Genomic DNA, 15284 nt, shown 5'->3' with positions numbered 1-15284 from the left:
CGGTTTATGAGTTTGAGCCCTGCATCGGGCTTTGTGCTGACAGCTCAGAGCCTGGAGCCTGCTTCAGATGCTGTGTCTCCTTCTCTCTCTGCCCCTCCCAGACTTGTGCTATGTCTGTCTCTCTCTCAAAAAATGAATAAACATTAAAAAAAACATTTTTTTAATGAAAGAGGCATATGCAAAAGCGCACTGGCCAGCATGATTGAACAAGACAGGAGATTCCAAAAAACAGATAGTCCTCCTTACTTTCCCCCCAACCAAAGAGCTTCCTTTTTTCAGCCTAACAGCCAGGTGGTGTTCGAGAAATCAGCTGGTAGATGTGAGGAAAGTTAAAGGTCCCCTGCCCGATTCCCTTCCCAGTTGAAAGATATCCTGACCCAAAGGCAGGCTCTGGCCTTAAAAAAAAAAAAAAGAAAAGAAAAAAGAAATAGTGAAATAAAATCAGAATCTCCAAGAAAGGCAACGGGCCTTTCTCCATAGGAAAACCTTGTAAGATTCCCACTTCTCTCGCTTCCCGTTGGGAGGAAGGAGACAAGATCTCCCCCAGCAGAAACATCTGAGATCCTGAGGCTCTAAAAGCTGTAATAAGCTTTAAGCTTCAGAGAGAGAAATCAGTGAGCGATTTCCCTCTAACTTAGAAACAAAAACAAAAATGTTAAGTCTTTCTTCCCCCCCCAGGGGGGTGCAGCAAATGCATTTTGTCAACTGATCCGTTTTTTTTCCTGAAACTTAATTTGAATTTTTCTTGTTTAACATAAAACCACCCATTCTACCCCATCCAGAGGCTGGAATCCGTGATGTTTACAACCTTTGGAATATTTGTAACTTGTCACGTCCCCACCTCAGTCTTTGTTTGGCCTACTTTTCTAATTTTAGCTTTTTTAATCGCTCACATCTGAAGCCTATCCTTCCTGGTTTCTAATTATACCACTAACAAATACTTTTTGATGGACGGTGATGAATGTAAAACAAATTAAAAATACGCTCTCTTACGCCAAGATATCTGCAAGGCTCAGTCCCTCCCCTCTTCCAGGTCACTGTTAGATGGCACGTTCTTATAAAGCCTTCCTTGTTCACTTTGTTTAAAATTGGCGTACACAAACACAGAAGCCTATGCACACCCAAACATACCAGTCCTGTATACTCGATAGCCCTTTCCTGCTTATTTTTCCCCTACGAATCTGACTTGTTTATATTGTTCACCGTTTGCTCCACCATATTAGGACGTGAACTCCATGAAGGTGGAGAGCCTTGCCTGTTTGTTCACAGAGTCTTCTTAGTACCTAGAATGACCGCCTGCTCTTCGTAGATATTCAATAAGTGTTTATTGCATGAACTGATTTCATGAAATCCCTACATCTCCTTAACTTAGCAGAAGTGGACCCTCCCCAGCAGAACTCTTCCAATCGGCCCAGCAGTGAACAATGAATTACAGTTTGAGACAAACACCCACGGACCCGCAGCTTACTTCCAAAACCGTGATCTGAAGACCCACTTGGCTTCCCCCTGAGCTGTCTTACCTTCCGTGACGCCAAAAACTCCATGCCCTTAGCCACCTGGAAACTGTAACAGATGAGATGCTCCAAGGTCAGGAAGTTCTTGTACAGGTCTTCAGAAACTGTTGGAAGACGAAGGACAGAGATCAGTATTGCCACCAGAGATCATGTGTTTCTAAGTCTGTGAGCATAATCTTCATTTTCAGGCTTGGGGGTTTAGCTCCTGGAAATAGAGGCAGAGAGAAAATGCCTGCATCTTCGGCAAGTTTGCTGAATCCCGGTATTACTAGATTTCATCATACTCCTTAGCAAAAACATGTTGGTTTTTCCATCATAGTCAAATTGAACCAGCAAATCCAGGCGGCAAAAGGGAGGTCAATTTGGCAGAGATGGCAGGGAGCGAGAAAGGACTTTTTCAAGTTTGCTGTTTTAAACTGTTGTGTGTGTGTTTTTTTTTTAATGTACCCAGAGGGATAAACAATAGTTTCCTATCAAGAACTCTAAGAATAAAACAACAATATTCAGGGTCATTGAATCTTTTCTCTCCAGGCTGTGTCCTGGGACAAAGGCCAAAGGTCGGATTGTAATCGACAACAGATAACTAAAAATACCAGAAATATATTTACTTCTCTCACTTTCAAGCTGAGAAAGTGCTGTAAACACATTAAAACAGGCCTGCGAGGATGCTCTTTTTGCCCTTCCAGGAGATGAATGAGAGATGACAGGAACTTCGAGGGAAAGATGGATTTGCGTAAACTGGTGGTATTTACTTCCGTGCAACTGGTACAAATAAACATTAAGACATTAATGGGTGTTTCAACATGATCTCTTAACTTTGGTCGGATAAGATAAGACAAGGCTTCTCTCCTAGAGACAAATACCGGGGTAAATGAAAACCCCGTTGTCATAATAACCTTGTAAGTATTAAAAAGACTGTGAACCATTTTCTTAATGATTTTTTTATGCTCAGGGCTAGAGGGCTCTCAGTGGACAATTAGTGAGACCCTTTTATTTTCCAAATGAAGAAATGGAGGACAAATTCCAGGCCAACACCCTTTCAATTCCAACTTAATTCCCCAACCCTTTGGGTTTCCTGCACACTGGCCACCATTTTGTGAGAAGGATGAGACAGAGGTTATGTGAGGTCTAGATAGCCTCTTCACACTCCTCTAGGCCAAGCTCCAGCCTCACACAACCCACTCGGCTTCTAAGAGGAAGAAGCCAGATTTAAGTTCTATCTGCAGCCTCACATCAAGGGAAATGGAAGCAGGTTTCTTCCACTATTTCATGACTGGATTCTTCTAAGCTCATGCCTCAAGCTCATCTCTATATCCTTGAAGATGTCTCTGTTCCTTTCAGATAGTGCATCCTGGAGCTGAAAGAAGTCTTGAATTTAGACTGGGAATACAGCTCTACTCGCAGAGAGCACTAAATTATCATTAAAAGCATAACTGGATAAAGATAAATATGTTTACCAAGGCTCCCCCGAGGAAGTATGGTTGATAAGCCACTTGGACTCGGGTAGGAACAGCAGGTGCCCCTATGCCACCTCGGAGAGGTCTTTCAGTATACTTAACTGAAAGACTTGTGTTGTGCTGGTGACTTAGGCAGGATGGCGCTGAACTGGTGAGGGCAATGGGGAGGCTAATCAACCACCAGAGAGCCTCCTTTGTCCTTCCGGAACAGAGCGCTGCTACTCCATGTTGAACCAACAGCTTCAAAGCATTGGTTTAATGGCCGACTGCTTAGCTCTCCTAGGGTACCGAGATTTCTCCGGCTCTCTGTGCTTTGCCTCCCAACCTAGCCAGCTGGTTATTTAGGCCTTCCACACTTTACTTTTGGGAAGACTCCATGGAGGCAGTCTCAAAATTCAAGTCTCTTTCAAATTTTAAGGAGTACTGAACTTTTCCCATGACAAAATTCCTTATAACACCTTACCAGCTCCTTTTTGCAAGAGCATGCATTAAGTGTGAAGAAAGCAATGAAGGTACCTTCTTCTTCCTCCACGTCACTGAGGGATTTCTCCTCAACAAATCCAGAGCTGGCTGAGCTCTGACTACTTGTGATACTATCCAAACGGCGTTTTGGATCCATAGTGATTTCGCCAACGTATTCTTTCCCTTGACGAAATCGTGCCCCTTTGGTCTATAATGAAGCAAATGAACAAATTCCGTGAATACAAACAAGATCTCTAAAATGTAGTAAACTATAAAAATAATTATAACTATTAAAAGCAGACAAGAAAGACATCAATTTCAAGAATATGGAATCTCTGGGCTGAAATTTTGGGCAAATGTTCTACATACTAGATTTTCTTCCATGAAGCCTAGTTCCTTCTTTATTTTTTTAAGTTTATATTTATTTGTCTTGAGAGAGATAGAAAGCAAGCAGGGAAGGACAGAGAGGAAGACAGAATCCCAAGCAGGCTCTGCATCATCAGGACAGAGCCCAACATGTGGCTCCAACTCAGGAACTACGAGATGATGACCAGGGCCAAAATCAAGAGTCAGACACTTAACTGACTGAGCCACCCAGGTGCCCTGCTCCTTCTTTAGCTTAGAGATAAATGCCTTGTTTCAAGTCCATCTCAGATACACTTCTAACATTAGCGTGCTCTTTACAGAAGGACTGACACTGCTTGGGTCCAATGTTAGGAGAGAGAGAAAAGAATCCAAAGCCAGGCTTCCCTCCATCCTTCCCTTTCCTTCTCCCTGCCTCAGGCACCATCTATAAGGGCTCAGTAAATTAGAGTCACAAAAAATAAAACATGAGAAGATATGTTCCCCAGTAGGTAAAAGAGAAAGTTACAACAGCCAAGAGAAGATTCCTCACAAGTTTTTTTTGTTTATTTATTTTGAGAGACAGAGAGAGAGAGAGAGAGAGCACATGCAAGCAGAGGAGGGGCAGAGAAAGAGAGAGACAGAATCCCAAGAAGGTTCTGTGCTATCAGCACAGAGCCCAGCTGAGGGCTTGATCTCAAGGACTGCTGATCATGACCTGAACCAAAATCAAGAGTTGGACACTTAACTGGCTGAACCACCCAGGCATCCCTCTTTCACAGCATTTTAACAAAAGAAGATTAATCTGTATTACTTTGTGTTTTCCACCATTTTACAATGTGACCAGAGCTGAGTTAAGAAATGACATACCTTGTAGGGGACAAATTCATTTCTCTTGCTCCTTAAGTAAGTTGACAGGTTTCCAAACTTGCAAAATTCCACAATCACCATGAGTGGCCCTGAAGACATCAAGAAAGGAAAATGTTTCCATTCATGTACCTCATCAAGTGTTCAAAATATTGTTGAACAAGAAAATATCATAGAAGATGCTACACTTTCACTGGGGACAGGCTCGTAGACATCAGTGGGTCACAATGCCCTTATAGCATAGCTTTTCTTTTTCCAAAAGACAATTCCACAGCACGATCAACCAAAATTTCAGAAGAAAAATCCATCCACTTGCTTTTGAACACAATCACCTAAGAGGACTCCATTTCATGGGAAACTACTCTTAAGGTCTTTGCTTTCAAGTTTTTGGAGAAGTTTACTTCTCTCATCTGAACACCTATTATACAAGTAGAAAACTGCTGCAGTTTTTAAATCACAAGAAGTTCTAGAATAACTTATAGTGCCCATTAAACTTCCATGAAATATATTTATATCTAGGGATCTGGCATAGTATCCTAAGTTAAGGAAATCAAGGAGTTGAGTGGTTTCCCTGAAACACCAGCAGAGAAACAGATGCCAAAATCTCAGGCAACTAGAACCATCCACAGATACTTACCTCCTGGCTTGGTACAGGCACCCAGAAGATTGACCACATTAAGATGGTGGCCAATATGAATGAGGATCTTGAGTTCAGACATGAGGGCTCGGTGTTCGCTGTGTGTGGCTCCTTCTACAAATATACAGCAAACAGGGAAATCTTACATGTGGTCATTAGCTTAGGAGAATCAGTGCCCCCTGCATGCTTATGTACAACTTACCCTCCAGGGATAATACGACTATAACCCAATTTACAGATTAAGTGCATTAAAAGTCAAGTATAAATTATATCTTCCAATTCTAAATCAAATTCTTACTTTAAGTGCACCCAGAATGTTTGATATTTAAAGGAATCCATTGTGAAGGCCTTTGCAAAGCAGAAAATACATCTGCAAATGGAATCACGCCCAGATTTTCTTTCCTTTACAAAATTGGATTTTCATGTATCAGGTTGACTATGCTTCTTAGGGCCTGATTATTTCAGTGCTTCCTGGTAAGGAAGCAACACCATGTATTAAATATCCTTATGTGTTAGGGGCTATGCTGAAGTTCCCGCCAATCAGTGCCAAGCAGGAAACTTAACAAGGGCCAGCTGGCAAGGCCAGTTGGCACATGAGGCCGATGAGGCTAAAACTGCAAGTGTGACCCTGTACACTTCCCTCTAATTCACAGACACGGTCCACACCTCAGACCCGGATGGGCTGCCTCAAAACTGCACAGCCCCTTAGCCACAAGGGAGCCTAGGCAAAGGGAGAGAGATGGGCTTTGAAACGCACAAGACCTATGTAGTACAGGACGAGGGTCAGTAGCACTGTCTCCATCAATGAAAGCACATCACAAATGGAGCCGAGAGCTTTATATGCACCACCTCCCCAAATTAAAATGACAAGGCCAGAATTCCATTACCATTAGGATTAACAATTGTTTATAAGGCTTTTAATTTTTAAAATGTTACTCATGGTCCTTTGTTCCCTAGAGCCACCATAATCTTTTATAGGAGAAAATCTTTTACATATTCCAATTCTACAAGACGTGCTATTTTTGCACTTTACTATTTTTACTTATTATATTAAGTTTCCTTCCATGTCTCTACATGGTCTATAATTATCTTACCAGTATACCATAAGATATTAAGGAACAATTTTTACATAATCAAGGTATTCTTTTTCCTAAAGTCAGCCACTAAGTACAGCTGTGTAAGCTGTGTCCTGCACAAGGGCTCCCAGGCAAAGTAGGGAAGTGAATGAAGCTGAAACCCATCCTCAACTTCGCGTGGAAGGCCAGGTACCCTGGCATGAGGCTATAAAGGAGGAACTTTTTTTCCAATTTGCACAAAGGCATAAGCTGGCTACATGCTTGGCTAGTGGGCTCACCTAACGGCAGGGCTGCTGGTACAAGCCTTGCATTACGTTTGCAGACCAGATGAAACAGGTAGAGACATACATCACCACCTAATTTTGCTTTTACCTTTTAACATTTTGACAGCCACTGTCTTGCAAGTTGCTGTCTTGTCAATTCCAAAGGCATCTGCTTCAATCACTTGGCCAAAGGCACCACGGCCAAGGGGCTTACCTATAGTCAACAACGACAGCAAACAAAACAGACTTGGATTATTACAGCACCAAAGTGACATGCAGAGATTCTGACAAGATCGGATCACCCACACACCCCAGTTTAACTCGGAGAGTCCATCACTCCCTTGTCTTGGCTTAATTATTTAATATCTCCCCGCTTCACGCTCCAAATGCCCTCCTTTGGATTATTGTACAGGGATCCTACTTCTAAGTGAATAAAACGATGATTACTCAAATTCCAGAGACAGGATGCATATTCTGAACCTCAACCCAACATGTGGATAGACTAGATTTGTCATCATCTTAAAGGAGGAAGAGACGGCCTGGTAAACACAATCCACATCCAATTAACATCACCACTTGAAAACACACCTAGTTTCAGCCGGTCCCTGGGGAATTCCCATTTGCTGGCGTCATAAGGCAGACGTTCACAGTGCTCATCCAAGGGCAGTTCATCTGGATCCATGACGATGGACAAGTAGCCTGTCTTCAGTTCCCCTCCATTGGCCTGGAAAGCATTATTCCTTCCAGTCACTGTACACTCTGTTGTCTGGCTGTTGTTCTTGTGTGTGCTTATTATTGTTGTTTATGGAAGCCCCATTCCTGGTGTCTCATTTCCAAATAAAACTCATGGAGTCTGAGAGTAAGTCCTATTATAATCCTGCATCCAGTGTCCCCTCAACTCCCAAATGAGCTCAGAATGAAGTACTTAAATCTTAATTACACTGGACAGTCCAAGCCCTTTTCTCCTCTCATGCTTCTATCAATTAAAGCCCAGTGGTCCAGCCAAAAGAAAGTGGGAAAGAATGTTATTGTATTGAAATAAAATTGTGCCCATTGAGCCAATAACAATGGGAAGAAACAACTCAAAGAGCCCCAGTCAGCTTTCATTAATCATGAAAAGCAACACACATGGGATAGAAGGGAAATTATTTTGTTACCCGCTTAACGGTCCGTAGAACGATGACAAGTAATAACCAGAAGAACATGGCGATCACTGCTGTGCCTACAAGAATAATGACTTCCAAGTTTGTCTTCTCTTGGGCACCTAGAAAGACACAACTGAATGCTTAAAACTCTTATATCTTGATATAAGAGGACAAAGTTCAACAATAAAGCAAGACTCAAGTTTACGAAGGGCTTGGAAACAGTCCTAGATATTAATAGTCACAAGCCTCTAACTTGAAGGGAATCTGTAACATTCTTTCTTAAAATAGTTTATGTTCATTTATTTTTGAGAGAGAGAGACAGAGACAGAGTGGAGGAGGGACAGAGAGTAAGAGAGACACAGAATCCGAACAGGCTCCAGGGTTGGAGCTGTCAGCACAAAGCCCAACACGGGGTTCGATCTCACAAATGGCAAGATCATGACCGACATGAAGTTGGATGCTTAACCAAATGAGCTACCCAGGTGCTCTGGGTCTATAACATTCTTAATGGATAATTTAAAGTTTACAAAACACTGCCCATGAAAACCTCCAACGATAAAATTCTACAGTTAAAGATAGGAATTAAGGAGATGTTGATGTTTTAAAAGAAAAAACAAGAAGTGTTTGGAGGAAGAGCAGTCTTTGATGGAAAAAAACCAGATTACATTCTACAGGGAAGCAAAGTAGTTATTGGGGGGAGAAGGAATAAATATCCATTTTTGCATGGATAGTCTGTTTTCATCTGAACTGAGTTTGAGAAAGGATTATAAAAGAAAACAAATGGCCAGCAAGTTACTGGTTACCATGCACCTCCTAAGTGCTCATTCCTTTAAATATGTCATCCCTCTTAATCTTCTCAACAACTCTCAGTTTTCAGATGGAAAAACAAGTTAAGAGAGATTAAGCTACTTCGTTAAGGGCACACAGCAAGTGGATGGAATGGTGAAGAATTAAACAATTCTCTCCAACACCAGTTAACCATGACACTACCCTGCCCTTGAGTGGCAGGAGTCTGAGTGAGGAAAAGAGAGAAAGCTGAGATGAGGGCGTCAACATGAGTTGAAACCACCTATGAAAGGAAAGGTAGAGGTAGGCAAGGAAGCTGCAGATGCTCAGGGCTCCAGAGGATGGCTCTTGAGTGGGAGAAATTAAATGCCAGAGGAGGCTTTTCAGCTAGGAGTGATTAGCAGAGAGGTGATAAGGAAGCAATTAGCACCTAGGGCTTCCCATTGAATGAGTGCAGAGTGAATCAAATAAGTTGTTCAAGTGGCCCAAGGCAGCCTGAAAAAAGCAGAAGGGCAGGTAATTAACTAGTTTGCCGAGTAAGAGTTAACATTTGAGAGACAAGTACAACTATGCTTGGAAGTAGATTTTGTTTCTCTGGTGGTCCTAATGAAATAACATTCTTTTTAAATTTAATTTAATTTTCTTTTGATTTTTATTTTTTTGAGAGAGTGTGAGCACAAATGGGGGAGGGGCAGAGGGAGAGAGAGAGAGTCTTAAGCAGGCTCCATGCCCAGCTTGGAGCCAGATGCAGAACTCAACACAGAGCCCAACGTGGAGACCAATGCAGAGCCCAACTTGGGCTCAGTCTCACCACCGTGAGATCATGACCTGAGCCAAAATCAAGAGTCGAACTTTCAACCAACTGAGCCACCCAGGAGCCCCATAACTTTCTTTTTATACACACAGATTTTAAAGTCCATTATACGTAGTAAAAAATTAAAAGATTCAATTGTCTATATAATTAATATTAATATAATTAATAATTAGTACACAGTAAAACCTTGGTTTGCAAGCATAATTCATTCTGGAAACGTGCTTGTAATCCAAAGCATTTGTATATCAAAGGGAATTTCAAGAACCATTGGCTCAGTTGTGATCATGTAACACTCGTAGTGCAAGATATCACTTGTTTATCAAGTTAAACGGTGACTTATTTGATAACTTATTAGATGTGTTTGCTCGTCTTGCGGAACACTCACAGAACAAGTTACTCGCAATCCAAGGTTTTACTATAATTATAATTTCCATATTAATTTATTTCCATATTAATTTATTTCCATATTAATATTTCCATAATAACATTTGGAAGACTGACAGAAACATTAAATACCTACTTTCCTCTTTCTTAGTATTATCACTAGGTAAATGTAAGTTCTGTGCCAATGTTCCCTACTCAGGCACAGGTAACCCGCTGCAAACAGCTCATGGAGATGAGGCAGGGAACAAGAAAGAGGTGGAAGTCCCCACCAGGACCTGCCCTAAACAGAAGCCCTTTGGAAGTGACAAAAACACCATGTCACTTGAAATTTTTACTTATTTCACACACTTGAAGTCTTCGTTTGCAAGTGCAATCTATAAAATGGTAATAACCCTACAAATGTGAAAACAAGTCATCAAGATGCAAGATTTGTTAGATTAAGGGAACTAAAATCGAGACTTTGAGAGACAAGTTAGGATGAGTTCATAAAAATTCATCAGTTTCTCCTTGTGGCCCCATCCTTCTTTCTTCCCCTGGCATACCATTCCCTCACCCACATAATACAGTTCATTGTTCCCCTGATGGACTATTTTTTAAAAATAGGAATACACTTCAGAAGAGAAAATATTCTGTCACAAATTACCTTTCCCATCTGAGAAAATGCCGTATGTCACATCACTCCTGCACACACAGAGGAGTTTCCTCTCACATTTAGACACCCTAAAATTTCCATGCCACTGGAGCAATGGTCTATTCTTCACAGTAAATTTTAATTATCTGTAGTCCAATGAAAACTATGAACCCTTGTGATTGTCTGGCTAGCATTGATTGTGATGATTAAGCAGTAATTCCAATCTTTTTCCAAGAAAATCTAGAGGTATCATTTCCAAAAGGTAATTGATCCATTCAAATGAAGATAAAAATAAGGGAAAGGAGGATATTCTACCTGGCTGGCTAAGAATCTTTCCATAGTGAGTGCTGCAAGGATGGGAAATATGATGCAAATAGAAGTAAAATAACACTGATTATTTTTTCTATTTGAAATAATATATACTTAGAGTAGAAAACTTACAAAGTACAAAGAATATTTAAAAAATCACCAAAATCCTCCTACTAGGTGACTCAGTCAGCTGAACATCTAACTCTTGATTTCAGCTCAGGTCATGATCTCATGGTTCATGGGATCAAGCCCCAAGTCAGGCTCTCGCTAATAGTGCAGAGTCTGCTTGGGATACTCTCTCTTCCCCTCCTCCACTCGCACATGTGCACTCAATTTCTCTCTCTCTCTCTCAAAAAAAAAAAAAAATTTAAATAAATCACCTATAATCCTCCCACCCAAAGTGTATGAATATATATACAACACAAGCTAATTTTCTAAAAACACCTAATGTGTCCACGAATTTCCACTGACCTTCTACAATGAAAAATGCCTCCACTTTTGCACACCCAAGAATACTGCACGCCTGACAGGTATATAGGCCTTCATCTTCCTTCCTCACCCTGCGGATGGTTAGGTTCCGGTTCCCATCTTTCAGTACAATACCTAAAAGAGAAGAAAAGGATTGTTTTTATTTGTGATGTGATGTGGTGGAGTTGTTCAGGAAAAATTTTAAAAATATAAATGATGTCTTTGTTTGGATGAGTATCTAATTCTAAAGAGTGATGCAAGATGCATTGCTGATTCCCCTGGCTTCCATGAGAATTCAACAAGTCTCTGAATACTTTAATTCTGAGTCCATAAAATGCATCAGATCATGGACACTACGATTGCCTTTTTTTTTTCTACCTAAAAGAAACCAAGGCATAAGGTGGGTTTTAGATCCCATCTCTGAGAATTCTGCAGCCAACCAGATAGAGACATAGTCTATTCACCTGAGTCTTCAACAAGCGTCTCATTATCTTTAAACCACGTAATCTGTGGAGGGGGATTCCCAGATGTGGTGCACGAAACTTCGATGGTTTCACCAATACTTGTTGTTTGATTCTCCAGGTTTCCTGTGATCATGGGCGCCACACGTTCTATGCACACACACACAAATCATACATGTAGTTATAACTTTAGAAATGGTTTTAGCATCATTAAATTCATAGTTTAAACTTAGTAAACAGTAAACCGTTGACTTACTAAGCTGATAATAAACAGAAGTGGATAACATTACTCTTGGCCATTGAGTAAATTTAATCAAAGAAATAAGTCAGGACAGTTGAGAGAGATCACTTTGAACATCCTTATTAGTGATTCTAGCCTGTCATCACATCACAAAATAAAGGTTGTCACCTTGATGGGGTTTTCTTCTAACTAGACACAACTTTCCCAAGGGGAAACTTTCCCTCCCATGAAAGTTCTAGACAGTGACACCCTTGAATTCTGCCATGTTTCTCTCGGTAAGTGCAAAACTTCAGTGTAATTCAACAATGAATGCCTTATGTATATTTGGCACTTTTTACAAAACTCACTTATAGTATTTCTGTTGCTCATTATCAATCATATGATGGACAAGAATATTAACCTTCTTTCACAGATGAAATAACTGTAGTTAAGGGGGGTAAACAACTTCTCCGTATCCCTATAACTCAGCAAATATTTGAACTAATAATAGAAGCCTACAAGACTAGTCCTATGCCATTTCTACTAAAACACAAACAAGCAAGACAATAATCCCTAAAGCAAATCAAAGATTTCAAAACTTAAACTCATGGGTATTCGTTTCAATGTACAGCAAAACTTCCGATGTACCCTCCCATCAAAGTGTGATAGAAATATCTTGTCCAAAGCAATCAAAAGGAATCTTGCTGAAAGAATCCACTTCAGCCTTTAGCAAAATGAGATCACCTAAGTGGTGACTACACTGGGGTTTAAGCAAATGTCCTGGGCATTAGTCTATTTCTAAGAATAATTTTAGGAAAAAACTTACGAGTCCTTAGAGAAGCAAACCAACTCATTGTGAGCACATATTTCTTGGGCATGGCCTCCTTCACATCTCTTTCTGAATTCTTCCATTAGTTTGAAACCAGATCAGTCACCAAGGTGGTCATGTATGTGACTGGATATAAAGAGCTCCGGGAATGACTTCACCCAAAAATATTCCTTCTTTTGACACCTAAGTCTTAACACTAGCAAACACTACTCTAGGGTCTATCTGGGGACACCTGTTAAAATATGCCAACGCCTCTGAGAAGATATTATTCTTTATGGTATAGATTCATTCACCTGGGCAATTCCCCATCTTAACAGCAAAGTGAGAGAACACACGCATCCTAGACATGGGAAGGGACACTAAAAAGAGGAGAAAATGAGGGAGTCGGCACAGAGAGAACTCCCCAAGTTTGTCTGATCTCCCCAGAAATGGAGGCATGGCTGCATAGCTTTTGTGCAAGACACAAGGTTAGATAAGGTGTGCAGAGTGGCTCCGTGTGGAATTTACAAAGCTATCTGCTCACTAAAATTATCACCCCATTGATCTTAGGCTAGACTACATGGGATCACCCAGAGGTCCAGGCGGTGAGTGGTGTACCCCTCCCAGGGGCTCCCGCGGGTCCTAAACAACCCCGCTGCCCCACTCTTACTGAGCATCTTATATGTTGCCACTATGCTCTCTGATGTGAGCTACTGCAAGGAGTAAAGCAGAAAAAATGCCTCTCCTTATGGACACAGAGACCTCAATGTGCTATCACTGCCTGAGTTCTCAACTTATCTACCTACTCACCACTCTGAATTTCTGGAACCTTCTTAGCTCACAGTAGGCATTCCATGAACATGTGTCTGCTAAAATCAATGTCCAAGAATAAAGCAGAAATTTCCTCAGTTTAGGCTAATCCCTAGGAAATCTTAGTGAAATCCCATTTTGAGAGCTGGGAAAAACCATGTTATTTTCTTTTTACTACATCATTTCACCATTATCCGCCTCTATCTGCCTCAAGGACTTTCTGAGTGTGCACCAGTCTACTTCATAGGCTCCTATACGATAGCAATCTTCTCACAGTCCCCAAAAGCCCTACACCGAAGGCATTCCAATAATCTTCCTCCATCCAGAGTTGCCTCCCTACCTAAAACCGTGAGCTGTTTGACCACACAATGTCTTTTCTTGGTCTTCCTGTCCTGAGCAAAGCACACGTAGTCTCCTTGGTCCTGCAAGGATGCGTTCTGGAGCTCCATGATCAAGGTGTCACTTGTGCCATTAGAGAACATGGTGGCATTCATTTTCCAAAGGGCATCCAAGTTCTTGCATATGGGTGTGGGCAGCTCTCCCACATGGACTGGCAGAGCCTGCAAGCCAGACTTGTACCACGTGAGGTTCTCAAACGTAGTTCTGTCTGCAGTGCACCACAGAGACACCCGTTCCTGCTCGGTCGGCTGGGTGCCAGGCTGCAAAGTGATTTCAGGGCCCCCTGAAATATAAAACCCATGGTTAGAAAATGGCAGCACGTTTTTGTCTTCTTATTGCCTCTAGACTCCTATAAAGCACCAAGAGAAGTGAAGCACTACTGATCCCAGACAATGTCATACAGGGAAACAAACAAGCTGACAGCTTGGGCCTCAAAACATATTATTTTACTAAGATGTATGTATTCCTCAGACATGTATCAAATCTCCTCTCAACCATTTTTGAGATTTAAAAAAAATCCAAAACATTTTTAAAGCAGATCATTATAACATGGAATTTAAAAAATGAGTTCCTCATCAACACAATGACATTAAAGCTGTATTCACGACAACGAGTTAGCCCACATTGAACTACTTCACCTAGTCCAGTCAGCTAAAGCTTATCCATAAAGCTAAGATGACCGGCAGAATCAGCAGCATTGGGAGGAAATGGTCCCTGTGTCATTACAATTACCTCCAGTCCACACTGTCCAATGCTCAGCAGCAGGCCCACCAATACTGACTGAACCCCAAGAAACCACTCACTGTGCTAGACTCAGATAGTAGAGACATAACTAGTACCCAGGACTAGTGGCTAAAAATATGTGAAACCAGGGTCACATGGGTGGCTTACTCAGTTGAGCATTTGACACTTGATTTCAGGATCCCTGGGTGGTGGGACTGAGCCCCACATTGGGCTCTGTGCTGAGCATGGAGCCTGCTTGGGATTCTCTCTCTCTCCTTCTGTCCCTCTCCCCTACTCTCTCTCTCACTCTAAAATAATTTTTTTTAATTAAAAAAATATATGTGAAATCATTCTCTCCCCTGAGAGAATGGGAGTCAGTTTTCCTGACTTCACATGAGCCGAGAAGCTACCTGAGAAATCTTCATTTACGAACAAAAGCATCACANAGAGAGCAGTACTCACTGGTCACATGGAAGGAGATAACCCTCTCTCCTCTCCCAGCTTTGTTGATGGCTTCACATTTGTACAAAGCTGACACATTTGCCGCTTGGATAACAAGGGTACTTACAGTCTATGAAAAAAACAAATCCCAGGCCATAAACAATGGAGGCTGTGTTTACACACATGCATTCGGACTAAAATTCAACCCGTAAGACCTACTCCATTCATACTACCGAACTGACCTCTCTCAAATCCACACAGTTATCA

The 15284-nt window shown here is 41.4% G+C and overlaps 1 protein-coding gene across 1 annotated transcript in view; it reads right to left on the bottom strand.

The window, feature by feature from the left end:
* Nucleotides 1-15284, bottom strand: part of KDR (kinase insert domain receptor) — a 47045-nt gene that overhangs the window by 13307 nt on the left and 18454 nt on the right. The window contains exons 12-22 of the mRNA XM_077757769.1: nt 15039-15147; nt 13795-14136; nt 11620-11766; nt 11159-11290; nt 7776-7882; nt 7207-7342; nt 6728-6832; nt 5280-5393; nt 4646-4734; nt 3488-3641; nt 1521-1618 (exon numbers count right to left, since the gene is read on the bottom strand). Coding sequence (XP_077613895.1) covers nt 1521-1618; nt 3488-3641; nt 4646-4734; nt 5280-5393; nt 6728-6832; nt 7207-7342; nt 7776-7882; nt 11159-11290; nt 11620-11766; nt 13795-14136; nt 15039-15147 — 1533 coding nt within the window. The remainder of the gene's footprint in view (nt 1-1520; nt 1619-3487; nt 3642-4645; nt 4735-5279; nt 5394-6727; nt 6833-7206; nt 7343-7775; nt 7883-11158; nt 11291-11619; nt 11767-13794; nt 14137-15038; nt 15148-15284) is intronic.

Source organism: Crocuta crocuta, unplaced genomic scaffold, assembly GCF_008692635.1.
Source record: "Crocuta crocuta isolate KB4526 unplaced genomic scaffold, BGI_CrCroc_1.0 scaffold282, whole genome shotgun sequence".
NCBI lineage: Eukaryota > Metazoa > Chordata > Mammalia > Carnivora > Hyaenidae > Crocuta > Crocuta crocuta.
Note: the sequence above shows the minus strand (reverse complement) of the source record. Positions and strands in the feature narration are given on the sequence as shown.